Here is a 27,637-nt window from a genome sequence, read left to right as displayed (position 1 = left end):
CTTTTCTTCTGACCCTCGTCTCGTCTCCTCTTCCTCTATTCCTCTCCTTTTCATTCTGACCCTCATCTCGTCTCGTCTCCTCTTCCTCTATTTCCTCTCCTTTTCATTCTGACCCTCATCTCGTCTCCTCTTCCTCTAGTTCCTCTCCTTTTCATTCTGACCCTCATCTCCTCTCTTCTCCTCTTCCTCTATTTCCTCTCCTTTCATTCTGACCCTCATCTCGTCTCTTCTCCTCTTCCTCTATTTCCTCTCCTTTTCATTCTGACCCTCATCTCCTCTCTTCTCCTCTTCCTCTATTTCCTCTCCTTTTCATTCTGACCCTCATCTCCTCTCTTCTCCTCTTCCTCTATTTCCTCTCCTTTTCATTCTGACCCTCATCTCCTCTCTTCTCCTCTTCCTCTATTTCCTCTCCTTTCATTCTGACCCTCCTCTCGTCTCCTCTTCCTCTATTTCCTCTCCTTTTCATTCTGACCCTCATCTCCTCTCGTCTCCTCTTCCTCTATTTCCTCTCCTTTTCATTCTGACCCTCATCTCGTCTCGTCTCCTCTTCCTCTATTTCCTCTCCTTTTCATTCTGACCCTCATCTCGTCTCGTCTCCTCTTCCTCTATTTCCTCTCCTTTTCATTCTGACCCTCATCTCGTCTCGTCTCCTCTTCCTCTAGTTCCTCTCCTTTTCATTCTGACCCTCATCTCGTCTCGTCTCCTCTTCCTCTATTTCCTCTCCTTTTCATTCTGACCCTCATCTCGTCTCGTCTCCTCTTCCTCTAGTTCCTCTCCTTTTCATTCTGACCCTCGTCTCGTCTCCTCTTCCTCTATTTCCTCTCCTTTTCATTCTGACCCTCATCTCGTCTCGTCTCCTCTTCCTCTAGTTCCTCTCCTTTTCATTCTGACCCTCATCTCCTCTCTTCTCCTCTTCCTCTATTTCCTCTCCTTTTCATTCTGACCCTCGTCTCGTCTCCTCTTCCTCTATTTCCTCTCCTTTTCATTCTGACCCTCATCTCCTCTCTTCTCCTCTTCCCTAGTTCCTTATTTTTGCATTATTTTCCTCTCCTCCTCCTCCTCCTCCTCCCTACCTTCCCTCCTGTCCCCCTCCTTTCCTTCTCTCGTCTCCTCCAGTGCCAATGTTGTCATGGTCGACAGGGCAGGAAATCTGAGTTTCATTTCTGCTTTAATTCATTCTGATCAAACATGTCACTCCCAATCACCCAGATTTGATTAGCGGATGCCTGTATCTGAGGCCACCAGCCATGTAATGGTTGACACATTCATATTCCTGTTTTATTGGTGTGTGTACGTGTTCATGGTTGTGTGTGCGTTGTGACACATTATCCCCCATAGTTTCTCACGGCAGACAGAGGCAGGGTTTAATACTATAATGCAACACCTGTGACGGGTTTATATTTAGAAACAAGTTTATCTTTATGCTAATTATTTTTCTCTTCCCTCCCTCACTCCATCTCTCCATCTCGCTCTGTTCGCTCTCTCTCCCGCTCTCTCTATCTCATTCTCTTCATCTCTCTTTCTTACCTGGCTTTCTCTCTTCCTTTCAATCAAACTCCTCTCTCTCTCCCGCTCTCTTTCTCTCCATCTCATTCTCTTCATATCTCTCTTTCTTACCTGGCTTTCTCTCTTCCTTTCAATCTCCCTCCTCTGTATCTCTTTCTCCCTGCAGAGGGATGGGCTGCAGGCTTCCTAAGCTGCGGAGGACTGGGGAGGAGAAGAGTCCTGGGAAGATCTACTCCACCCTCCGACGACCGCAGGTGGAGACTAAGGTGGGCGTGGCCTACACCTACCACTTTCTGGACTTCCTGCTGGGGAAGGAAGGTAGGGAATACGGACAGGCCCACACACACACACACACACACACACACACACACACACACACTTCTAGCTCCAGTAGTGAATTCCAATTCGACCCCTAGTCATCATGAAGGATTAGACATGAATCCATTTGATTTATCCAGATCTATATGTCACCTGACCAAAGCACTGGTATATTCCAATCCATGTGCCAATGAGATTTATCAAACTCCAAGCATTTACATTTGTTGAATGACATGAAAATAGAGGTCTTTGGTCACGCACACCAGTGGTGGGTTTGGCATTGAAATGAGAATGCATGAGCAGAAAAGAACCCCATACCTACTGTAAAATATGGTGGTGGATCTTTGATGTTATGGGGATATTTTGATTCCACTGGTCCTGGGGTCTTGTTAAGGTCAACGGCATCATTAACTTTACCCAGTACCTGGATATTTTAGCCAACAACCTGGTTGCCTTTGCCAGGAGGCTGAAACTTGGCCACAAGTGGGTCTTCCTGCAAGACAATAACCACAAGCACACATACAAATCCACAAATAAATAGTTAATTGGTCACAAAATAAACATTTTACAATAGCCGTCTGTCTCCGGACTTGAAATCCATTGAAAACCTGTGGTTTATATTGAAGAGGGCAGTCCATAAGCACAGAAGACGGATATCAAAGATCTGGAAAAATTGTGTATGGAGAAATGGTTTAAGATCCCTCCCAATGCGTTCTCCAACTCATAAAACAGAAAAAATGTTTCAGTGGCTTTATCCTCACGTGGTGAGGTAATTAAAGGTATTAAAACAGGAGTGTCAATCATTTTGACTCCTACCTTTTTAGGAGAAAAAAGGTAGTACTTGTTGAAATGTATTTTTTTACCTTAATTTCACCTTTATTTATACAAAACAAATTCTTATTTAGAATGATGACCTGTCTTTAGCTGAGGAATAAAATAATATAATATCCAAACATTTTTAGCATACAATATAGCTCGGTATTCAAATTATTTTATACTGTCATTTTTGCTCATCTTTATCAAGGGTGTCAATAATTTCAGACCCCACTGTATGCGAAGTGGCTAGAAGTCTAATTTGGAATTCTGTAGCTCTTTAAGACCAAGGTTTGTAACCAGGGTGGATATTTCAAGATAATCTCTGTGTGAGTAGGCATCCCACAGTACCAAAGATTCAGCTGTACAGTTCAGACTAATCCACGCCCTCTTCCTACCTCTGAAAATGAGAGGGAGATGAGAGAGTACTGTAGTTGATGTTTTGCACAGTGTTTAGGGAATGAAGTGTGTGTGTCTTTGTGTGTGTGTGTGTGTTTTGCGCAGCAGTGTTTTGGGAGTGTTTGATGAGAAGTCCCATGAGGCTGCTGGGTTCTAAATATACTAATTCTGCTATTGTGACAGAACAGAAGAGATTGTGCAGAGAGAGTGAAAAGAGAGAGTTGGGGGGAGAGGGAGGGTGTGATAAAGGGAGATGTTTCTGGATTTTTAAACGTCACTTTGTCCATGTTAAAATGAACTTTCCCTCGCACTGTATTTAGGAATGGATACAGGAAGTTGAGTCAGTCAGTTGTTGAATTTGCTACATACTCAGAACATTCAGCAGCCAGCCCAATACAGACAGTGGTTGCATCCCAAATGGCACCCTATTCCATATACAACAGGAACTAGGTTGCTTTTTATAGTGCACTATAAAAGGACTAGGGCACCATTTGGAACTCTAGCAGAGGAAGTCATGACCAACCAGACAACAGCTCTGGATTCAGCCTCCTCCATTTCTGTTAAGCTTATCATGAGCTGGATGGGAGGCTGCTTAGAGCAGCACACATGACCATGCTGTACTGTAGACGCAAATGCGTGCACACACATAAAAAACCTCAACTCATCAAATCAAATGTATTGGTCACATCCACGTGTTTAGCAGATGTTATTGCGGGTGTAGTGAAATGCTTGTGGTGTAGCGAAATGCATACACTCAACCTCACTTTAGTGCGTACACACACACACACAATAGATTTCAGGCTAGGGAGTATTGTCATCTTGTCTCTAGACAGACAGGCAGGTCATTTATATGGTAAATTCCTTGATGCCACATGAGCTCCTTACGTCTGCATAGCAGTGCTCTGCTGAGGGGATAAAGGAAGATACTCTCCGTATTGTTTCTGTGTGTGTACATATTTTTGTGTGTGTGTCATGGAGAGAGACCAAGAGAGCGAGCGAAGGATTCCTGAAGGATTATCTGATTGTTTGTGAAGATTGAGACTTCATTCCAAGCAATGGGATTTGTGTGTGTGGACGCATGTGTGTATGAGACAGAGATATGGTGTGTGTGAGAGAAACAGTGTGTGTGTGTGTGCATGCGTCCAGTGAGGAATCGGTCTGTCTCTCAGGCTGACATTGAAGAGAACCCACGGTCAAATGTGCGGTTTAATTCAATTTAGTTTCCATTAATAATATTATTCTCCCTGTGTGACTTCATGACTCCCACACAGTAATGAAAAAGAAATAACCATGTCTGTCTACTCATTTCCATTCAGAGACTATCTATATCTACTCACAATTGTTAATTCACTCAGATACATGGGCTTGGCTTTGGATTCAACGTTTTCTCCTCCAAGGCATAGAGCAGGGATGGACAACTGGCGGCCCCCCTTTTTGAAGGCCTTCTGGTCAATAAAAATATATATATATAAAATGGAGTGTAATAAGAGTGTACCAAAGCTGTCATCAAGGCAAAGGGTGGCTACTTTGAAGAATTTCAAATATAAAATATATTTTGAGTGTTTAACACTGGTATGGTTGCTACATGATTCCATATGTGTTATTTCATAGTTTTGATGTCTTCTCTATTATTCTACAATGTAGAAAATAGTAAATATAAGAAAAAAACTATGAATGAGTAGGTATGCCCAAACTTTGACTGGTACTGTGTGTATATATATATATATATATATATATATATATATATGCCTTCAGAAAGTATTCACACCCCTTGTCTTTTTCCACATTTTGTTGTGTTACAGCCTGAATTTAAAAGTGATTAAATTGTGATTGTTTTAATCTTTGCCCTACGCACAATACCCTTATAAATTCAAAGTGGAATTATGTTTTTCGAAATTTTTACAAATTAATAAAATGTCAAGCTCAAATGTTTATAGTCAGTAAGTATTTAACCCCTTTGTTATGGCAAGCCTAAATACATTTGAAGTCGAAAGTTTACATACAATTAGGTTGGAGTCATTAAAACTCGTTTTTCAACCACTCCACAAATTTCTTGTTAACAAACTATAGTTTTGGCAAGTCGGTTAAGACATCTACTTTGTACATAACACAAGTCATTTTTCCAACAATTGTTTACAGACAGATTATTTCACTTATAATTCACTGTATCACATTTCCAGTGGGTCTGTGCCTTTAAACAGCTTGGAAAATTCCAGAAAATGATGTCTTGGCTTTAGAAGCTTCTGATAGGCTAATTGACATCATTTGAGTCAATTGGAGGTGTACCTGTGGATGTATTTCAAGGCCTACCTTCAAACTCAGTGCCTCTTTGCTTGACATCATGGGAAAATCAAAAGAAATCAACCAAGACCTCAGAAAAATAATTGTAGACCACAAGTCTGGTTCATCCTTGGGAGCAATTTCTAAATGCCTGAAGGTACCACGTTTATCTGTTCAAACAATAGTACGCAAGTATAAACACCATGGGACCATGCAGCCGTCATACCGCTCAGGAAGGAGACGCATTCTGTCTCCTAGAGATGAACGTACTTTGGTGCGAAAAGTGCAAATCAATCCCAGAACAACAGCAAAGGACCTTGGGAAGATGCTGGAGGAAACAGGTACAAAAGTATCTATATCCACAGTAAAACAAGTCCTATATCGACATAACCTGAAAAGCCACTCAGCAAGGAAGAAGCCATTGCTCCAAAACCACCATTAAAAAAAGCCATACTATGGTTTGCAACTGCACATGGGGACAAAGATCGTACTTTTTGGAGAAATGTCCTCTGGTCTGATGAAACAAAAATAGAACTGTTTGGCTATAATGACCATTGTTATGTTTGGAGGAAAAAGGGGGATGCTTGCAAGCCGAAGAACACCATCCCAACCGTGAAGCATGAGGGTGGCAGCATCATGTTGTGGGGATGCTTTGCTGCAGGAGGGACTGGTGCACTTCACAAAATAGATGGCATCATGAGAAGAAACATTATGTGGATATATTGAAGCAACATCTCAAGACATCAGTCAGGAAGTTAAAGCTTGGTCGCAAATGGGTATTCCAAATGGACAATGACCCCAAGCATACTTCCAAATTTGTGGCAAAATGGCTAAGGACAACAAAGTCAAGGTATTGGAGTGGCCATCACAAAGCCCTGACATCAATCCTATAGAACATTTGTGGGCAGAACTGAAAAAGCATGTGTGAGCAAGGAGGCCTACAAACCTGACTCAGTTACACCAGCTCTGTCAGGAGGAATGGGCCAAAATTCACCCAACTTATTGTGGGAAGCTTGTGGAAGGCTACCCGAAGCGTTTGACCCAAGTTTAAACAATTTAAAGGCAATGCTACCAAATACTAATTGAGTGTATGTAAACTTCTGACCCACTGGGAATGTGATGAAAGAAATAAAAGCTGAAATAAATTATTTCTCTCTACTATTATTCTGACATTTCACATTCTTAAAATAAAGTGGTGATCCTAACTGACCTAAGACAGGGAATTTTTACTAGGATTAAATGTCAGGAATCGTGAAAAACTGAGTTTAAATCTATTTGGCTAAGGTGTATATAAACCTCCGACTTCAACTGTAAGTTCAGGAGTAAAATGGGCAAGTCCCATAATAAGTCACTACAGACCCTGGTTCCAGGCTGTATCACAACCGGCCGTGATTGGGAGTCCCATAGGACGGTGTATAATTGGCCCAGCATCGTCCGGGTTTGGCCGGGGTAGGCCATAATTGTAAATAAGAATTTGTTCTTAACTGACTTGCCTAGTTAAATAAAGGTTAAATAAAAATAAGTTGCCTTGACTCACTCTGTGTGCAATAATAGTGTTTAACATGATTTTTTAATGACTACCTCATCTCTGTTCCCCACACATACAATTATCTGTAAGGTCCCTCAGTCGATCAGTGAATTTCAAACACAGATTCAATCACAAAGACCAGGGAGGTTTTCCAATGCCTCGCAAAGAAGGGCACCTATTGGTAGATGGGTGAAAAAATCAACAGACAATAAATATCCCTTTGAGCATGGTGAAGTCATGAATTACACTTTGGATGGTGTATCAATACGCCCAGTCTCTGCAACCTGATTTCAGAGCATTTCGTAATATTCTGTACGTAATCCGAGACTCTCCGTTTAGTATGATATGTTACTAATTACAATTCGTATTATGTTCGAATTTCCAAAACAGACAATATTTTACGAATTTGCAAAACGTATATGTTTCTTGTGCTAAACAGAGTGAGTTAGGTAGTGTAGTAAACAACCAAAGATTTCAAGACTAAAAGTGGTGAAAACAGTAGTCTACAATAAGGAAAAACTCCAGGTTAAAATACACTTTATCTAATCCTTGGCCCATATCCTAATCTGATTTTGGTGCAGGTCGTGTTGTTCTTCACATCGCCGTGTCTGGTAAACACACACTATATGAAATAAAATGAAAGTTGATATGTCAGATACACAGGATACAGAAGGTTTAAATGGTACTGTGAAATGGTTACTTGCATATTTGTATTACAGCAATATCAAAACTAGAATGTGTCCAGATAAAAACTATTTTAGAATTATTAGATTAGCCAGATACACTTGTCTAAATCGATAGGTCATGTCTAGCTAAGTGGATGGGTCACTATTGTCTAGACATGAAATACAATATATGGCTGTAATCACCCCCAGACAAACCTGGCTAACTTGATCGGCCATGTAATCTGGTGAAGTGGAGTCTTTTGTTTAGACATGCAGCTAGCTAGCTAAACAATGAACCATAATCCCAACCCATAGCTAAAGTACAAATGGATTGTCATAGCGAGCCACCATGCATGAAATGATGTAGTAGAAATCTGCAGATAGCTAAAGCTAACTAAATCAGTTCAATGTTAGCTAGCTAGACTATAACTAGCAATGCAAATGTCTTTCTGAGATACTAATAATATTACTACACAGATCATACATGTAACGTTAGCTAGCGAGCCAGCAAGCTAATGTTTGTGACCTAGCTAACAGTACGCTTTAACTTGCAATGAAAACAACTTTCTGACAAATTTAGAAACGTATAATATCTGAAAATGTAGCTTGACTCTTACCCGTATAAATGAATGAACGCTTCATGGCAGTGTGTCTTTTCTGTTTGGTTTGTAGCAAATCCAATACAACACATTACTGAGTACCACTTTCCATATTTTCAAGCGTAGTGGTGGCTGCATCATCTCATGGCAGTGGAGGCTCCTCAGAGGAGGATGGGGAAGTGAAACATTAAAGATGTCCTTTTTAGATAAAACTATACTAAATATTCTCACGTCACCAAATAACTGATTAAAACACACTGTTTTGCAATGAAGGTCTACAGTAGCCTCAACAGCACTCTGTAGGGTAGCACCGTGGCGTTGCCGGAGGACAGCTAGTTTCCGTCCTGCTCTGGGTACATTGACTTCAATACAAAACCGAGGAGGCTCATGGTTCTCACCCCCTTCCATAGACTTACACAGTAATTATGACAACTTCTGGAGGATGTCCTCAAACCTTGCAGCATGAACTGATGTGTTGTCCACCCAATCAAAGGATCAGATAATTGATCTAGTACTGAAAGAATAAGCTACAGCTAGCTAGCACTGCATTGTATAAAATGTGGTGAGTAGTTGACTAAAAGAAAGACAATAGTTGAACAGTTTTGAACAAATGCATTTCTTCGAGAATAAAGAGAGAGCGTGAGCTAGCTATATTCCGTTGTATTTTTTTCTGTTCAACTATTGTCTTTCTCTCTTTTAGTTAACTACTCACCACATGTTATGCACTGCAGTGCTAGCTATATATATTTAGTATAGTTTTATCTAAAAAAGGTAACTTTAATGATTCACTTTTTGAAATGTTTCACTTCCCCTTCCTCCTCCGTGGAGCCTCCACTGCCATAACATGATGCAGCCACCAATATGCTTGAAAATATGGAGAGTGGTACTCAGTAATGGGTTGTATTTGATTTGCTCCAAACATAAAACTTTGTATTCAAGACATTTTTGCACTATTACTTTATTTGTGATGGACTACTTTCTGCACACGGCCAGTGTGAACCAGATTGACTTGACACAACTGGTCAAACAAGCTGCAGCTAGCTACAAATCAAATGGAAAAGACACGTTGCCATGAAGCGTTTATTCATTTATACAGGTAAGAGTCTAGCTACATTTTCAGATATTATACGTTTCTAATTAAAATGAAAGAGAAGCAAGAGATAGCGAATGCAGCTAGCTAGTTTAGCCTACTTAAACACCCGGCTCAAACATAGAAGGATGCTATGTTAGCTAGCAGGCTATGGCTATCCACACTGGAACTTTTCCAAGTCAAGGTACGTTTTTGGTTTTATTAATTTATTGCAACCAGGGGCTCGCCGGTGTAACTGCTAAACTGCTTGCTGCCTGTACACTCTACTGCATGATTGTAGGGGGTTTACTAGCTTGTTAATTCTAGTAGCTATGTTGACAATGATGTAGGCTGTGTGTAGTGGTTATGATATAACGGTTTGGCTTGGAAAGTTTTTTTGCCTGGTCACAATTAGCTAATGTGTTGTCCACTGAAGTCCACAAGCGAAGGGAAAAGGTGAGAGAAGGAGAGCGCGTAGATGCGAGAAGGAATTGTTAAATGAACAAAGTGATCATGCTGTTTGTATGTGGCTGCAATGAAAGGGAACTGTGTTTGCGTGTGATCAGGGGTGTATACATTCCACCGACTCCGTTGGATTTTTTTTAAGTATCCTAAACGGAAGCAAACAGAACGGAATGGGTATAAACATACCTGAATTTGTCCAATAGAAACCCTCATTTGCAATTGTTGGACTAATGTAGGGTTTCCCAAACTCGGTCCTGGGGACCCCATGTGGTACATGTGTTTTTTTCTTCTTCAAAGCACTACACAGCTGATTCAAATAATCAACTAATCATGAAGCTTTGATTATTTGAATCCGCTGTGTAGTGCTAGGGCAAAAACAAAGTCCACAGGACAGAGTTTGGGAAACGCTGGACTAATGATTGCACTCTAGATCATTGTGGTCCCGTGTGGCTCAGTTGGTAGAGCATGGTGTTTGCAACGCCAGGGTTGTGGGTTCGATTCCCACGGGGGACCAGTACGAAGAGAAAAAATAAATGTATGAAATGTATGCATTCACTACTGTAAGTTGCTCTGGTTAAGAGTGTCTGCTAAATGCCTAAAATGTAAATGTAAAATGTAGATCAGCTAGATGCAGGCAAGAGTGTGCAATGTAGTATTGAATGTGTCACCTTGATTACTACAAATTCTCTCTCGACCTGTACACCTACGTTGTAAACGTTCATTCATAGGCTAGGTTGTAGCAACCTCATGATGGGTATAGGAAAAAGTTGAGTATCATGTAGTAGCCTAAACCTGTCAATGTTACATTGAGCTGGGTGACTGGAATATATATATATTTTTTCATTTAACCTTTATTTAACTAGGCAAGTCAGTTAAGAACAAATTCTTATTTACAATGACGGCCTACCAGCGAACAGTGGGTTAACTGCCTTGTTCAGGGGCAGAACAACAGATTTTTACCTTGTCAGCTCAGGGATTCAGTCTAGCAACCTTTCGGTTTCTGGCCCAACACTCTAACCACTAGGCTAGCTGGCACCCCAATATGAATGACAGTCATCCAGAAATAAGGCCATGCTCATAAAAAAAATGATTGTCCTCCCTCATTTTAAACGACAGCGACTGCCACTGTGTTATGGGTTTGCTTTTAATCTTTAAGGACTGGGGAGTTTTTCAGGATAAAACAGAAACAGAATGGAGCTAATCAAAGGCAAGATCCTAGAGGAAAACCTGGTTCAGTCTGCTTTCTACCAGACACTGGGAGATGAATTCACCTTTCAGCAGGACAATAACCTAATACACAAGGCCAAATCTACACTGGAGTTGCTTACCAAGAAGACAGTGAATGTTCCTGAGTAGCCAAGTTACAGTTTTGACTTAAATCTGCTTGATAATCTATGGCAAGACCTGAAAATGGTTGTCTAGTAAACATCAACAACCAATTTGACAGAGCTTGAAGAATTATGAGAAGAATAATGGGCAAATGTTGAACAATCCAGGTGTGGAAAGCTCTTAGAGACTTACCCAGAAAGACTCACAGCTGTAATCCAGGCCAATGGTGCTTCTACAAAGTATTGACTTAGGGGTCTGAATACCTATGTAAATGAGAATTCTGAATTTCATTTTCAATAAATTTGCTAAGATTTCTAAAAACATGTTTTCACTTTGTCATTATGGTGTATTGTGTGTAGATGGGTGAATGTTGAATTCAGGCTGTAACACAACTAAATGTAGATTAAGTCAAAGGGTATGAATACATGTATGTATGTATGTATGTATGTATGTATGTATGTATGTATGTATGTATGTATGTATGTATGTATGTGTGTACGCACTGAACAAAAATATAAATGAAACATGTATAGTGGTGGTCCCATGTTTCATGAGCTGAAATAAAAGATCACAGAGATTTTACATATGCACAAAAAGCTTATTTCTCTCAAATGTTGTGGACAAATTTGTTCACATCCCTGTTAGTGAGCATTTCTCCTTTGCCAAGATAATCCATCCACCTGACAGGTGTGGCATATCAAGAAGCTTATTAAATGGCATGATCATTACACAGGTGCACATTGTACTGGGGACAATAAAAGGCCACTCTAAAATTAACAGTTTTGTTACACAACACAATGCCACAGATGTCTCAAGTTTTGAGGGAGTGTGCAATTTGCATGTTGACTGCAGGAAGTTCCACCAGACCTGTTGCCAGAGAATTGAATGTTAATGTCTCTACCATAAGCCACCTCCAACGTCATTGAAAAAAAAAATGGAAGTACCTCCAACCGGCATCAAAACCGCAGACCATGTGTATGGCATCGTGTGGGCGAGCAGTTTGCTGATGTTCATATTGTGAACAGAGTGCCCCGTGGTGGTGGGGTTATGGTATGGGCAGGCACAAGCTATGGACAATGAACGCAATTGCATTTTATCAATGGCATTTTGAATGCACAGGGATACCATGACGAGAACCTGAGGCCCCATTGTCGCGCAATTCACTTACCTCGTGTTTCAGCATGATAATGCATGGCCCCATGTCACAAGGATCTGTACATAATTTCTGGAGGCTGAAAATGTCCCAGTTCTTCCATGACCTGCGTATTCACCAGACATGTCAACCATTGAGCATGTTTGGGATGCTCTGGATTAACGTGTACGACAGCGTGTTCCAGTGCCTGCCAATATCCAGCAACTTTCACACAGCCATTGAAGAGGAGTGGGACAATATTCCACAGGCCACAATCAACAGCCTGATCAACTCTATGCGAAGGAGATGTATCGCGCTGTATGAGGCAAATGGTGGTCACACTAGATACTGACTGGTTTTCTGATCCACGCCCCTACTTTTTTTTAAGGTATCTGTATTCCCAGTAATGTGAAATGCATAGATTGGGGCCTAATTAATTTATTTCAATTGACTGATTTTCTTTTATGAAATGTAGCTCAGTAAAATCTTTGAAGTTGTTGCATATTGCATTTATATGAGTGAATAAAGGGAGGGAGAGGCCATTAAAGAAGGAGAAAAGAGTGGGCGCGAGAAGGTGTTAGAAAAGGAGAGAGGAGGAGAGTGAGGGTGGGAAAATGAGTCAGGTGTGATCACACAGTGACTAAAGCTTCTCTCCTCAACTGACACATTGGGGCTCTGAAGTCAGCTGATGAGTTTTAGAGACACTATAGAGAAAGAAACACAGTTCTTATTCTGACTGGTGACGACCATGAAGGCTATAAAGCAGGTCAATCAGAATAGGAACTTCAGGCGGCATGGATCTTTTGTGTGCGCCCATATGTGCAAGAGACCAAGATGCATATAGCTGCCAAAGTTTGATTTATCCAGCTATTCAGATTGTTTGTTGAATGTAGCTTTCAAACCACCTTATATACTGAGCTATCATAACAGATGATATATTGAGCTATCAAAACAGATGATATACTGAGCTATCAAAACAGATGATGTATTGAGCTATCAAAACACATTATATATTGAGGGATCAGAATGAGTGATTTAGGAGATCGCATGTGTTGTGTGAATCTATCAAAATGTGTAAGGTGTTAACATTAAGCTCTGTAGAAAACGCATGAAGAGGTTTACTGATAGAATTTTAAACGCGACTGGTGTAGTCAGTATTCAGACCGAGCAATATTCTACTCTCTAGACTACAGAAATGTCTTGGGGTGTTTTCAGTCAGTTCATCCGAACTCGGTGCACTTAGTCAAGCATTTCCTGTACAACGAATGCTCCAAAACTCCGACCCCCACAGATTGTCTGCCTCCCAAATTGCACCCTATTTCCAACATATGGCGGCAGGTAACCTAGTGGTTAGAGCGTTGGACTAGTAACCGAAAGGGTGCAAGATAAAATTCCCGAGCTGACAAGGTAAAAATCTGTAATTCTGCCCCTGAACAAGGCAGAATTAGGTCGTCATTGAAAATAAGAATTTGTTCTTAACTGACGTGCCTAGTTAAATAAGGGTAAAATAAAAAATACAGGGCATTATGGGTACTGGTCAAAAGTAGTGCTGTATGTAAGGAATAGGGTGTCATTTGGGATGCATCCTGTGTGTTACAACCCTGACCAACAGCAGTCTAACCCACAGGCTCTTTCCTCATACCTCAGCGTTGTGTGTGTCTGTGTGTCTCATACCTCAGCGGTGGGAAACTCTGGGCTTTCAGTAGTGTATTATTTTATAGTCAGTGGTTGGCACGTATATCTCTGCTCAACTCTGCTAGTCATTAAAAGATACTGAGGAAATGTCAAGGAGGTATAATATGTCCTGGGGAGGGAGTAATCATCCCCACTTACTCTTGACACACACAGACCCTCACCAGTCAGGATTACAGGAGTATTGGGAGCACAAGGTTCTATTTGGAGAACCTTGAGCTTGATAACTCATAATTCTGATTCCAGAATTCAATATTCTCATTCTGGAGTGTAGCGGTTCTCAATGGTGACCTGCTGATTAACACCTGGACTGTACATTTCACCTTCCTCCGTCTGTCCCTTCCTCCGTCCCTCCGTCCGTCTGTCCCTCCGTCCGTCCGTCCCTCCGTCTGTCCCTCCGTCCGTCCCTCCGTCCGTCTGTCCCTCCGTCTGTCCGTCCCTCCGTCCGTCCCTCCGTCCGTCCGTCCCTCCGTCCGTCCCTCCGTCCGTCTGTCCCTCCGTCTGTCCCTCCGTCCGTCCCTCCGTCCGTCTGTCCCTAAGTCCGTCCCTCCATCCGTCCGTCCCTCCGTCCGTCCGTCCCTCCGTCCGTCCGTCCGTCCCTCCGTCCGTCTGTCCCTCCGTCTGTCCCTCCGTCTGTCCCTCCGTCCGCCTGTCCCTAAGTCCGTCCCTCCGTCCGTCCCTCCGTCCGTTCGTCCCACCGGTCAACACTTCCGGAGTCAAGAGGAGTGGGTATCCAACCTTCCCACTGGCAGAACCTGGCATTGTAAACTTCCAGAGAGTGTTCTCATGGCAGAGCGGAATGATAGCCCTCTTAAAGCCAATGTGGTAAACGTATAAATGAAACGACTCCTCCCTACCCTCTCCCTATTTCACTGCAGGGGGGAATTACCCTAATATGTTGTGTGTGTCTTGCTGGTTAGTGTAATAGGAGTGTTAAGATAATGACGCCTAAATTACTGTTTAGTGACACAATCATATTGTATCCATCTCCAGCTGTTATTTTGACCAGAGGGAGAGAAAGAGGAGAGAGGAGGTGGGTTGAATCCCTATAGATTCAGGGTTTTAGTATGAGAATTTAATGTTAGAAAAAAAGCTTGTTTCCATGTGATGAGTATGTGTGGTAGATGTGTGTGTGTGTGTGTGTGCATGCTTGTGTATGTACACTAACACTGGTATCACAGGAGGTTGGTGGCACCTTAATTGGGGAGGATGGGCTCGTGGTAATGGCTGGAGTGGAATAAGTGGAATGGTATCAACAACATCAAACATATGGTTTCCACGTGGTTTCCATGTGTGTGATACCATTCCATTTGCTCCGTTCCAGCCATTATTATGAGCCGTCCTCCCCTCAGCAGCCTCCACTGACGTGTGTGTGTGTGTGTGTGTGTGTGTGTGTGTGTGTGTGTGTGTGTGTGTGTGTGTGTGTGTGTGTGTGTGTGTGTGTGTGTGTGTGTGTGTGTGTGTGTGAGTGAGAACAGGCCAGATGATGATCTGGGGAACAGATTGAGAATGAGATGGCTAACACATCTCTGTGTGCCTCAGTTAATTTATTCAGCCTAGTGTCTCTCCAGGCCCATGCAAATGAGATGGAATGGGAGAGGATGACAAGCATACAGACAGGCTACACACACACACATCAATACACACACACACTTCATTACACACACACATCAATACACACACCTCAATACACACACACACACACCTCAAACATGCACGCGCACAAACTCCATACACACAGACATACTGTAGTCATATACTGAGACCAGCCACCCAGAAAGCTGATTAAACTGAGGAGTATTTCTGTCTGTAATACAGCCCTTTGGTGGTGAAAACGAATTCTGATTGTCTGGGCTTTGCTCCCAAGTGGGTGGGCTTATGTGCACCCTTGACCATGTGAAATCCATAGATTAGGGCCCAATGAATTTATTTCAATTGACTGATTTCCTTATATGAACTTTAATTCAGTAAAATTATAGAAATTGTTGCATGTTGCATTTATATTTTTGTTCAGAATAAAATGCATCTCATGGTATATTTAAGCAATAAGGCCTACAAAAAAACAAAAAATGCATGAAATGAAAATGAAATGTATGCATTCACTACTGTAAGTCGCTCTGGATAAGAGCGTCTGCTAAATGACTAAAATGTAAATGTAAAAAATGAGGTGTGGTATATGGCCAATATACCACGACTAAGGGCTGTTCTTATGCATAACGCAACACAGCCCTTAGACGTGGTATACTGGCCATATACCACAAACCCCGAGGTGCCTTATTGCTGTTATAAACTGGTTACCAACATAATTAGAGCAGTAAAAATACATGTTTGTCATACCCGTGGTATACGGTCTGATATACCATGGCTGTCTCCATTGTGTTCTGATGGCTCCTCTCTCTCTCCATTGTGTTCTGATGGCCCCTCTCTCTCTCCATTGTGTTCTGATGGCTCCTCTCTCTCTCCATTGTGTTCTGATGGCTCCTCTCTCTCCATTGTGTTCTGATGGCTCCTCTCTCTCTCCATTGTGTTCTGATGGCTCCTCTCTCTCTCCATTGTGTTCTGATGGCTCCTCTCTCTCTCCATTGTGTTCTGATGGCTCCTCTCTCTCTCCATTGTGTTCTGATGGCTCCTCTCTCTCTCCATTGTGTTCTGATGGCTCCTCTCTCTCTCCATTGTGTTCTGATGGCTCCTCTCTCTCCATTGTGTTCTGATGGTTCCACTCTCTCTCCATTGTGTTCTGATGGCCCCTCTCTCTCTCTCCATTGTGTTCTGATGGCCCCTCTCTCTCTCCATTGTGTTCTGATGGCCCCTCTCTCTCTCCATTGTGTCCTGATGGCTCCACTCTCTCTCCATTGTGTTCTGATGGCTCCTCTCTATCTCCATTGTGTCCTGATGGCTCCACTCTCTCTCCATTGTGTTCTGAATGCTCCACTCTCTCTCCATTGTGTTCTGATGGCTCCTCTCTCTCTCCATTGTGTTCTGATGGCTCCACTCTCTCTCCAGTGTGTTCTGATGGCTCCTCTCTCTCCAGTGTGTTCTGATGGCTCCTCTCTCTCTCCATTGTGTTCTGATGGCTCCTCTCTCTCTCCATTGTGTTCTGATGGCTCCTCTCTCTCTCCATTGTGTTCTGATGGCTCCTTTCTCTCTCCATTGTGTTCTGATGGCTCCTCTCTCTCCATTGTGTTCTGATGGCCCCTCTCTCTCCATTGTGTTCTGATGGCTCCTCTCTCTCTCCATTGTGTTCTGATGGCTCCTCTCTCTCTCCATTGTGTTCTGTAATGGGAGCAACCAGGAGCTGATCCTGGTAGCTATAAACATTAATACTGACGTCACAGCTAATCCCTGCTATCCCAATGCCAGAGGAGAGAAAGACTGCTCGCACATATCCTCTGGAAGAACGAAGCACATGTAGTTTGGTTGTGTGTGTGTGAACTATACAAAAGCCAGACAGTGTTAAGTTGTGGATTGAGGCTATGAGTTCCGGTTTAACCAGCAGCATATTTAGCTGCTGTGTTATTATTTAATTCTAACTATAATATCTAAATAATGCTCTCTCTCTCTCTGCCCCCCCGTTCCCACTCTCGCTCTCTGCCCCCCCATTCCCATTCCCACTTCTCTATCTCTCTCTCTGCCCCCCCGTTCCTACTCTCTCTCTCTCTCTCTCTCTCTCTGCCCCCCCATTCCCATTCCCACTCCTCTATCTCTCTCTCTGCCCCCCCGTTCCCACTCCTCTCTCTCTCTCTCTCTCTCTCTGCCCCCCATTCCCATTCCCACTCCTCTCTCTCTCTCTCTGCCCCCCGTTCCTACTCTCTCTCTCTCTCTCTCTCTCTCTCTCTCTCTGCCCCCATTCCCAGTCCTCTATCTCTCTCTCTGCCCCTCCGTTCCCACTCCTCTCTCTCTGACCCCCCCCGTTCCCACTCCTCTCTCTCTCTGCCCCCCTGTTCCCACTCCTCTCTCTCTCTCTGCCACCTGTTCCCACTCCTCTTTCTCGCTCTGCCCCCCGTTCCCACTCCTCTCTCTCTCTCTGCCCCCCCCGTTCCCACTCTTCTCTCTCTCTCTCTGCCCCCCCGTTCAATTCAATTCAATTCAAGGGGCTTTATTGGCATGGGAAATCAAATCAAATCAAATCAAATTTATTTATATAGCCCTTCGTACATCAGCTGAAATCTCAAAGTGCTGTACAGAAACCCAGCCTAAAACCCCAAACAGCAAGCAATGCATGTGAAAGAAGCACGGTGGCTGGGAAAAACTCCCTAGGAAAAACTCCTGAGAAAGGCCAAAAACCTAGGAAGAAACCTAGAGAGGAACCAGGCTATGAGGGGTGGCCAGTCCTCTTCTGGCTGTGCCGGGTGGATATTATAACAGAACATGGTCAAGATGTTAAAATGTTCGTAAATGACCAGCATGGTCAAATAATAATAATCATAGTAATTGTCGAGGGTGCAACAAGCACGTCCGGTGAAACAGGTCAGGGTTCCGTAGCCGCAGGCAGAACAGTTGAAACTGGAGCAGCAGCATGGCCAGGTGGACTGGGGACAGCAAGGAGTCATCATGCCAGGTAGTCCTGAGGCATGGTCCTAGGGCTCAGGTCCTCCGAGAGAAAGAAAGAAAGAGAGAAGAGAGAATTAGAGAGAGCATATTTACATTCACACAGGACACCGGATAAGACAAGAGAATACTCCAGATGTAACAGACTGACCCTAGCCCCCCGACACATAAACTACTGCAGCATAAATACTGGAGGCTGAGACAGGAGGGATCAGAAGACACTGTGGCCCCATCCGATGATACCCCCGGACAGGGCCAAACAGGCAGGATATAACCCCACCCACTTTGCCAAAGCACAGCCCCCACACCACTAGAGGGATATCTACAACCACCAACTTACCGTCCGAAGACAAGGCCGAGTATAGCCCACAAAGATCTCCGCCACGGCACAACCCAAGGGGGGGGCGCCAACCCAGACAGGAAGACCACGTCAGTGGCTCAACCTACTCAAGTGACGCACCCCTCCCATGGACGGCATGGAAGAACACCAGTAAGTCAGTGACTCAGCCCCTGTAAAAGGGTTAGAGGCAGAGAATCCCAGTGGGAAGAGGGGAACCGACAAGGCAGAGACAGCAAGGGCGGTTCGTTGCTCCAGCCTTTCCGTTCACCTTCACACTCCTGGGCCAGACTATACTTAATCATAGGACCTACTGAAGAGATAAGTCTTCAGTAAAGACTTAAAGGTTGAGACTGAGTCTGCGTCTCTCACATGGGTAGGCAGACCATTCCATAAAAATGGAGCTCTATAGGAGAAAGCCCTACCTCCAGCCGTTTGCTTAGAAATTCTAGGGACAATTAGGAGGCCTGCGTCTTGTGACCGTAGCGTACGTGTAGGTATGTACGGCAGGACCAAATCGGAAAGATAGGTAGGAGCAAGCCCATGTAATGCTTTGTAGGTTAGCAGTAAAACCTTGAAATCAGCCCTTGCCTTAACAGGAAGCCAGTGTAGGGAGGCTAGCACTGGAGTAATATGATCAAATTTTTTGGTTCTAGTCAGGATTCTAGCAGCCGTATTTAGCACTAACTGAAGTTTGTTTAGTGCTTTATCCGGGTAGCCGGAAAGTAGAGCATTGCAGTAGTCGAGCCTAGAAGTAACAAAAGCATGGATTAATTTTTCTGCGTCATTTTTGGACAGAAAGTTTCTGATTTTTGCAATGTTACGTAGATACATGTGTTAACATTGCCAAAGCAAGTTAACACATGGAAACATGTGTTAACATTGCCAAAGCAAGTGAGGTAGATAATATACAAAAATGAAATAAACAATAAAAATTAACAGTATGTCTATATACAGTGTTGTAACAATGTACAGATGGTTAAAGTACACAAGGGAAAATAAATAAGCACAAATATGGGTTGTATTTACAATGGTGTTTGTTCTTCACTGGTTGCCCTTTTCTTGCGGCAAGAGGTCACAAATCTTGCTGCTGTGATGGCACACTGTGGAATTTCACCCAGTAGATATGGGAGTTTATCAAAATTGGGTTGGTTTTCTAATTCTTTGTGGATCTGTGTAATCTGAGGGAAATATGTGTCTCTAATATGGTCATATATTTGGCAGGAGGTTAGGAAGTGCAGCTCAGTTTCCACCTCATTTTGTGGGCAGTGTGCACATAGCCTGTCTTCTCTTGAGAGCCAGGTCTGCCTACGGCGGCCTTTCTCAATAGCAAGGCTATGCTCACTGAGTCAGTACATAGTCAAAGCTTTCCTTAAGTTTGGGTCAATCACAGTGGTCAGGTATTCTGCCACTGTGTATTCTCTGTTTAGGGCCAAATAGCATTCTAGTTTGCTCTGTTTTTTTGTTACTTCTTTCCAATGTGTCAAGTAATTATCTTTTAGTTTTCTCATGATTTGGTTGGGTCTAATTGTGCTGCTGTCCTGGGGCTCTGTGGGGTGTGTTTGTGTTTGTGAACATGAACAGAGGCCCAGGCCCAGCTTGCTTAGGGGACTCTTCTCCAGGTTCATCTCTCTGTAGGTGATGGCTTTGTTTGTGAATTGCTTCCTTTAAGGTGGTTGTAGAATTTAACGGCTCTTTTCTGGATTTTGATAATTAGCAGGTATCGGCCTAATTCTGCTCTGCATGCATTATTTGGTGTTCTACGTTGTACACGGAGGATATTTTTGCAGAATTCTGCATGCAGAGTCTCAATTTGGTGTTTGTCCCATTTTGTGAATTCTTGGTTGGAGAGCGGACCCAGACCTCACAACCATAAAGGGCAATGGGTTCTATGACTGATTCAAGTATTTTTAGCCAGATCCTAATTGGTATGCTGAATTTTATGTTCCTTTTGATGGCATAGAATGCCCTTCTTGCCTTGTCTCTCAGATCGTTCACAGCTTTGTGGAAGTTACCTGTGGCGCTGATGTTTAGGCCAAGGTATGTATAGTTTTTTGTGTGCTCTAGGGCAACAGGGTCTAGATGGAATTTGTATTTGTGGTCCTGGCGACTGGACCTTTTTTGGATCACCATTATTTTGGTCTTACTGAGATTTACTGTCAGGGCCCAGGTCTGGCAGAATATGTGCAGAATATCTAGGTGCTGCTGTAGGCCCTCCTTGGTTGGTGACAGAAGCACCAGATCATCAGCAAACAGTAGAGATTTGACTTCAGATTCTAGTAGGGTGAGGCCAGGTGCTGCAGACTTTTCTAGTGCCCGTGCCAATTTGTTGATATATATATTGAAGAGGGTGGGGCTTAAGCTGCATCCCTGTCTCACCCCACGGCCCTGTGGGAAGAAATGTGTGTGTTTTTTGCCTATTTTAACCGCACACTTGTTGTTTGTGTACATGGATTTTATAATATCGCATGTTTTACCCCCAACACCAGCTTCCATCAATTTGTATAGCAGACCCTCATGCCAAATTGAGTCGAAGGCTTTTTTTAAATCAACAAAGCATGAGAAGACTTTGCCTTTGTTTTGGTTTGTTTGTTTGTCAATTAGGGTGTGCAGGGTGAATATGTGGTCTGTTGTACGGTAATTTGGTAAAAAGACAATTTGACATTTGCTCGGTACATTGTTTTCACTGAGGAAATGTACGAGTGTGCTGTTAATGATAATGCAGAGGATTTTCTCAAGGTTGCTGTTGACGCATATCCTGCGGTAGTTATTGGGGTCAAATTTGTCTCCACTTTTGTGGATTGGGGTGATCAGTCCTTGGTTCCAAATATTGGGGAATATGCCAGAGCTAAGGATGATGTTAAAGAGTTTTAGTATAGCCAATTGGAATTTGTTGTCTGTATATTTTATCATTTCATTTAGGATACCATCAACACCACATGCCTTTTTGGGTTGGAGGTTTTTTATTTTGTCCTGTAGCTCATTCAATGTAATTGGAGAATCCAGTGGGTTCTGGTAGTCTTTAATAGTTGATTCTAAGATTTGTATTTGATCCTGTATATGTTTTTGCTCTTTGTTCTTTGTTATAGAGCCAAAAAGATTGGAGAAGTGGTTTATTCATACATCTCCATTTTGGATAGATAACTCTTCGTGTTGTTGTTTGTTTAGTGTGTTCCAATTTTCCCAGAAGTGGTTAGAGTCTATGGATTCTTCAATCTCCCTCTCTCTTTCCCTCTGTCTCTCTCCCTCTCTCTCTCTCTGCCCCCCCCGTTCCGACTCCTCTCTCTTTTCTCTCTCTCTCCCGCTCTCTTTCCCTCTCTCTCTCCCTCTCTCTCTCTCTCTCTCCCGCTCTCTTTCCCTCTGTATCTCTTTCTCTCTTTCCTACATACAGAGCTTGTGATTTATTTCTTGCTCACACACTTGACCTCCCGAAACCATAACCCTCTCTAACTATAACCCTCGCTAACCGTAACCCTCTCTAACCATAACCCTCTCTAACCGTAACCCTCTCTAACCATAACCCTCTCTAACCGTAACCCTCTCTAACCGTAACCCTCTCTAACCGTAACCCTCTCTAACTGTAACCCTCTCTAACCGTAACCCACTCTAACCGTAACCCTCTCTAACCGCAACCCTCTCTAACCGTAACCCTCTCTAACCATAACCCTCTCTAACCGTAACCCTCTCTAACCGTAACCCTCTCTAACCATAACCCTCTCTAACCATAACCCTCTCTAACCGTAACCCTCTCTAACTATAACCCTCTCTAACTATAACCCTCTCTAACCATAACCCTCTCTAACCATAACCCTCTCTAACCGTAACCCTCTCTAACCATAAAACTCTCTAACTATAACCGTAACCCTCTCTAACTGTAACCCTCTCTAACCATAAAACTCTCTAACTATAACCAAAACCCTCTCTAACCGTAACCCTCTCTAACCATAACCATAACCCTCTCTAACCATAACCCTCTCTAACCATAACCCTCTCTAACCATAAAACTCTCTAACTATAACCATAACCCTCTCTAACCATAACCCTCTCTAACCATAACCCTCTCTAACCATAAAACTCTCTAACTATAACCCTAACTCTCTCTAACTATAACCCTCTCTAACCATAACCCTCTCTAACCGTAACCCTCTCTAACCATAACCGTAACCCTCTCTAACCTCTCTAACCATAACCCTCTCTAACCATAACCGTAACCCTCTCTAACCATAACCCTCTCTAACTATAACCCTCTCTAACCCTACACCCTCTCTAACCATAACCCTCTCTAACCATAACCCTCTCTAACCATAACCCTCTCTAACCATAACCCTAACCCTCTCTAACCCTAACCCTCTCTAACCATAACCCTCTCTAACCATAACCCTCTCTAACCCTACACCCTCTCTAACCATAACCCTCTCTAACCATAACCATAACCCTCTCTAACCATAACCCTCTCTAACCCTAACCCTCTCTAACCCTAACCCTCTCTAACCCTACACCCTCTCTAACCATAACCCTCTCTAACCATAACCGTAACCCTCTCTAACCCTATACCCTCTCTAACCCTAACCCTCTCTAACCATAACCCTCTCTAACTATAACCCTCTCTAACCCTATACCCTCTCTAACCCTAACCCTCTCTAACCATAACCCTCTCTAACTATAACCCTCTCTAACCCTATACCCTCTCTAACCATAACCCTCTCTAACCATAACCCTCTCTAACCATAACCCTCTCTAACCGTAACCCTCTCTAACCATAACCCTCTCTAACCATAACCCTCTCTAACCATAACCCTCTCTAACCATAACCCTCTCTAACCATAACCCTCTCTCCCTACATACTACTTTGCTTTCTCACTCACACATATTCCCCTTATTTTCATCCTCTTTGTGTGTCTCTACCGCTCACACCCACCCATACACATACACAACCACCCACCCCCCCCCACACACACAACATTTAAGTCATTTAGCAGACGCTCTTATCCAGAGCGACTTACACCCCCCCACACACACACAACCACACACACCCCCCACACACACTCCACATACACAACCACACACACACCCCCACACACACAACCACACACACACACACACCCACACATACACAACCCCACACCCCTCCACACTCACACACACACACCCCACACACACACAACCACACACAACCACACACACACACACACCCACACACACACATACCCCCCCACACACACAACTACACATATCCCCCACACACAACCACACATATACCCCCCCACATACACAACCACACATACCCCCCCACACACACAACCCCCCACACACACAACTACACATACCCCCCACACACAACCACACATACCCCCCCACACACAACCACACACACCCCCCCCCACACACACACACAACCACACATACCCCCCCACACACACAACCCCCCACACACACAACTACACATACCCCCCACACACAACTACACATACCCCCCACACACAACCACACATACCCCCCCACACACACACAACCACATACCCCCCACACACAACTACACATACCCCCCCCACACACAACCACACATACCCCCCACACACTTACTCACTCTCTCACACACGTTCTCTTTGTCTCTCCAGAGGTGTCTGTGTCCTCAGTGCTGTGTCTGTCGTCAGTGAGAGAGTTACCAGTCCAGGTGAGGGAGCTGTATGGTCAGGGCTTTGTCCTGGTGGCCGTCCATCCCTTCGTCCACCCCTGTGGCCCCAGGCCCGCACGCATCCAACGCCAGCTACACAGAGCCGTCCTCATCAGAGAGACACAGAGGTATGGAAACACGCACGCGCACGCACGCGCACGCACGCACGCACGCACACAGGTACGGAGACATATATACACACACACTCTCATTTCCTGCAACCAACGCCTGCTACACAGAACACCGAGACACATCGTTAGGGAAGGCCTCTCGATTCTATTCTCACTTGCAGGAGCCTCATCTGAATTCTATTCTCACCTGCAGGAGCCTCATCTGGATTCTATTCTCACCTGCAGGAGCCTCATCTGAATTCTATTCTCACCTGCAGGAGCCTCATCTGAATTCTATTCTCACCTGCAGGAGCCTCATCTGGATTCTATTCTCACCTGCAGGAGCCTCATCTGAATTCTATTCTCACCTGCAGGAGCCTCATCTGGATTCTATTCTCACCTGCAGGAGCCTCATCTGGATTCTATTCTCACCTGCAGGAGCCTCATCGGAATTCTATTCTCACCTGCAGGAGCCTCATCTGGATTCTATTCTCACCTGCAGGAGCCTCATCTGAATTCTATTCTCACCTGCAGGAGCCTCATCTGAATTCTATTCTCACCTGCAGGAGCCTCATCTGAATTCTATTCTCACCTGCAGGAGCCTCATCTGAATTCTATTCTCACCTGCAGGAGCCTCATCTGAATTCTATTCTCACCTGCAGGAGCCTCATCTGAATTCTATTCTTTCCCACAAAATCTGTGAAATCTGAGCAGAATCCTATTTTCACACTGAGGATTCTCGGCAGAGATCTATTCTCACCCGTGTAATTCTTGAAGCATACTGTATGTGTAGATAGGGAACTGTATACCGTGTGTGGCAGGCCCATGCATATAAACATGCTCACACTTAGAAATGTAAACTGTTCTCTACTTCCACACATACTGTATATGCTTACACAAATACACACACACACAATCTTTCCCTCATACTCACACGTGTGCGTGCGTAGACACACACACACACAGTTGGGTGATCCTGCCAATTGGCACTTGTCACCGTGGCGACGACTGATTGCATCATCAGCACCCGCCGGAGGGGAACAATGTGCTAGGATAGGGGAACCATGAGGCCTCCTGTTCTCTTTTTCTCTCCATCTCTCTCCAACCCTCTATCCTCCACTCTTTCATCCTTTTATCTCTCCATCCCTCTCCAACCCTCTATCCTCCACTCTTTCATCCTTTTATCTCTCCATCCCTCTCCAACCCTCTATCCTCCACTCTTTCATCCTTTTATCTCTCCATCCCTCTCCAACCCTCTATCCTCCACTCTTTCATCCTTTATCTCTCCATCTCTCTCCAACCCTCTATCCTCCACTCTTTCATCCTTTTATCTCTCCATCCCTCTCCAACCCTCTATCCTCCACTCTTTCATCCTTTATCTCTCCATCCCTCTCCAACCCTCTATCCTCCACTCTTTCATCCTTTTTATCTCTCCATCCCTCTCCAACCCTCTAATCCTCCACTCTTTCATCCTTTTATCTCTCCATCCCTCTCACAACCCTCTATCCTCCACTCTTTCATCCTTTTATCTCTCCATCCCTCTCCAACCCTCTATCCTCCACTCTTCATCCTTTTATCTCTTCCATCCCTCTCCAACCCTCTATCCTCCACTCTTTCATCCTTTATCTCTCCATCCCTCTCCAACCCTCTATCCTCCACTCTTTCATCCTTTTATCTCTCCATCCCTCTCCAACCCTCTATCCTCCACTCTTTCATCCTTTATCTCTCCATCCCTCTCCAACCCTCTATCCTCCACTCTTCATCCTTTATCTCTCCATCCCTCTCCAACCCTCTATCCTCCACTCTTTCATCCTTTTATCTCTCCATCCCTCTCCAACCCTCTATCCTCCACTCTTTCATCCTTTTATCTCTCCATCCCTCTCCAACCCTCTATCCTCCACTCTTTCATCCTTTTATCTCTCCATCCCTCTCCACCCTCTATCCTCCACTCTTTCATCCTTTTATCTCTCCATCCCTCTCCAACCCTCTATCCTCCACTCTTTCATCCTTTTATCTCTCCATCCCTCTCCAACCCTCTATCCTCCACTCTTTCATCCTTTTATCTCTCCATCCCTCTCCAACCCTCTATCCTCCACTCTTTCATCCTTTATCTCTCCATCCCTCTCCAACCCTCTATCCTCCACTCTTTCATCCTTTTATCTCTCCATCCTCTCCAACCCTCTATCCTCCACTCTTTCATCCTTTTAATCTCTCCATCCCTCTCCAACCCTCTATCCTCCACTCTTTCATCCTTTTATCTCTCCATCCCTCTCCAACCCTCTATCCTCCACTCTTTCATCCTTTTATCTCTCCATCCCTCTCCAACCCTCTATCCTCCACTCTTCATCCTTTTATCTCTCCATCCCTCTCCAACCCTCTATCCTCCACTCTTTCATCCTTTATCTCTCCATCCCTCTCCAACCCTCTATCCTCCACTCTTTCATCCTTTTATCTCTCCATCCCTCTCCAACCCTCTATCCTCCACTCTTTCATCCTTTTATCTCTCCATCCCTCTCCAACCCTCTATCCTCCACTCTTTCATCCTTTTATCTCTCCATCCCTCTCCAACCCTCTATCCTCCACTCTTTCATCCTTTATCTCTCCATCCCTCTCCAACCCTCTATCCTCCACTCTTTCATCCTTTTATCTCTCCATCCCTCTCCAACCCTCTATCCTCCACTCTTTCATCCTTTTATCTCTCCATCTCTCTCCAACCCTCTATCCTCCACTCTTTCATCCTTTTATCTCTCCATCCCTCTCCAACCCTCTATCCTCCACTCTTTCATCCTTTTCTCTCTCCATCCCTCTCCAACCCTCTATCCTCCCCTCTTCATCCTTTTATCTCTCCATCCCTCTCCAACCCTCTATCCTCCACTCTTTCATCCTTTTATCTCTCCATCCTCTCCACCCCTCTATCCTCCACTCTTTCATCCTTTTATCTCTCCATCCCTCTCCACCCCTCTATCCTCCACTCTTTCATCCTTTTATCTCTCCATCCCTCTCCACCCTCTATCCTCCACTCTTTCATCCTTTTTCTCTCCATCCCTCTCCAACCCTCTATCCTCCACTCTTTCATCCTTTTATCTCTCCATCCCTCTCCAACCCTCTATCCTCCACTCTTCATCCTTTTATCTCTCCATCCCTCTCCAACCCTCTATCCTCCACTCTTTCAT

The 27,637-nt window shown here is 44.0% G+C and overlaps 1 protein-coding gene across 2 annotated transcripts in view; it reads left to right on the top strand.

The window, feature by feature from the left end:
- The window catches only part of rftn1a (raftlin, lipid raft linker 1a), a 50,074-nt gene that overhangs the window by 8,105 nt on the left and 14,332 nt on the right, over window positions 1-27,637 (top strand). For both annotated transcript variants that reach the window (XM_029732507.1, XM_029732506.1), the window contains exons 2-3: window positions 1,673-1,824; window positions 24,299-24,482. In XM_029732507.1, the coding sequence (XP_029588367.1) occupies window positions 1,677-1,824; window positions 24,299-24,482 (332 nt within the window). In that variant the 5' untranslated portion in view covers window positions 1,673-1,676. The remainder of the gene's footprint in view (window positions 1-1,672; window positions 1,825-24,298; window positions 24,483-27,637) is intronic.

The sequence above is a fragment of the Salmo trutta genome, chromosome 34 (genome assembly GCF_901001165.1).
Source record: "Salmo trutta chromosome 34, fSalTru1.1, whole genome shotgun sequence".
In the NCBI taxonomy this organism is placed as follows: domain Eukaryota; kingdom Metazoa; phylum Chordata; class Actinopteri; order Salmoniformes; family Salmonidae; genus Salmo; species Salmo trutta.
The sequence above is the reverse complement of the archived record's forward strand: the minus strand, read 5'-3'. Positions and strand labels throughout refer to the sequence as shown.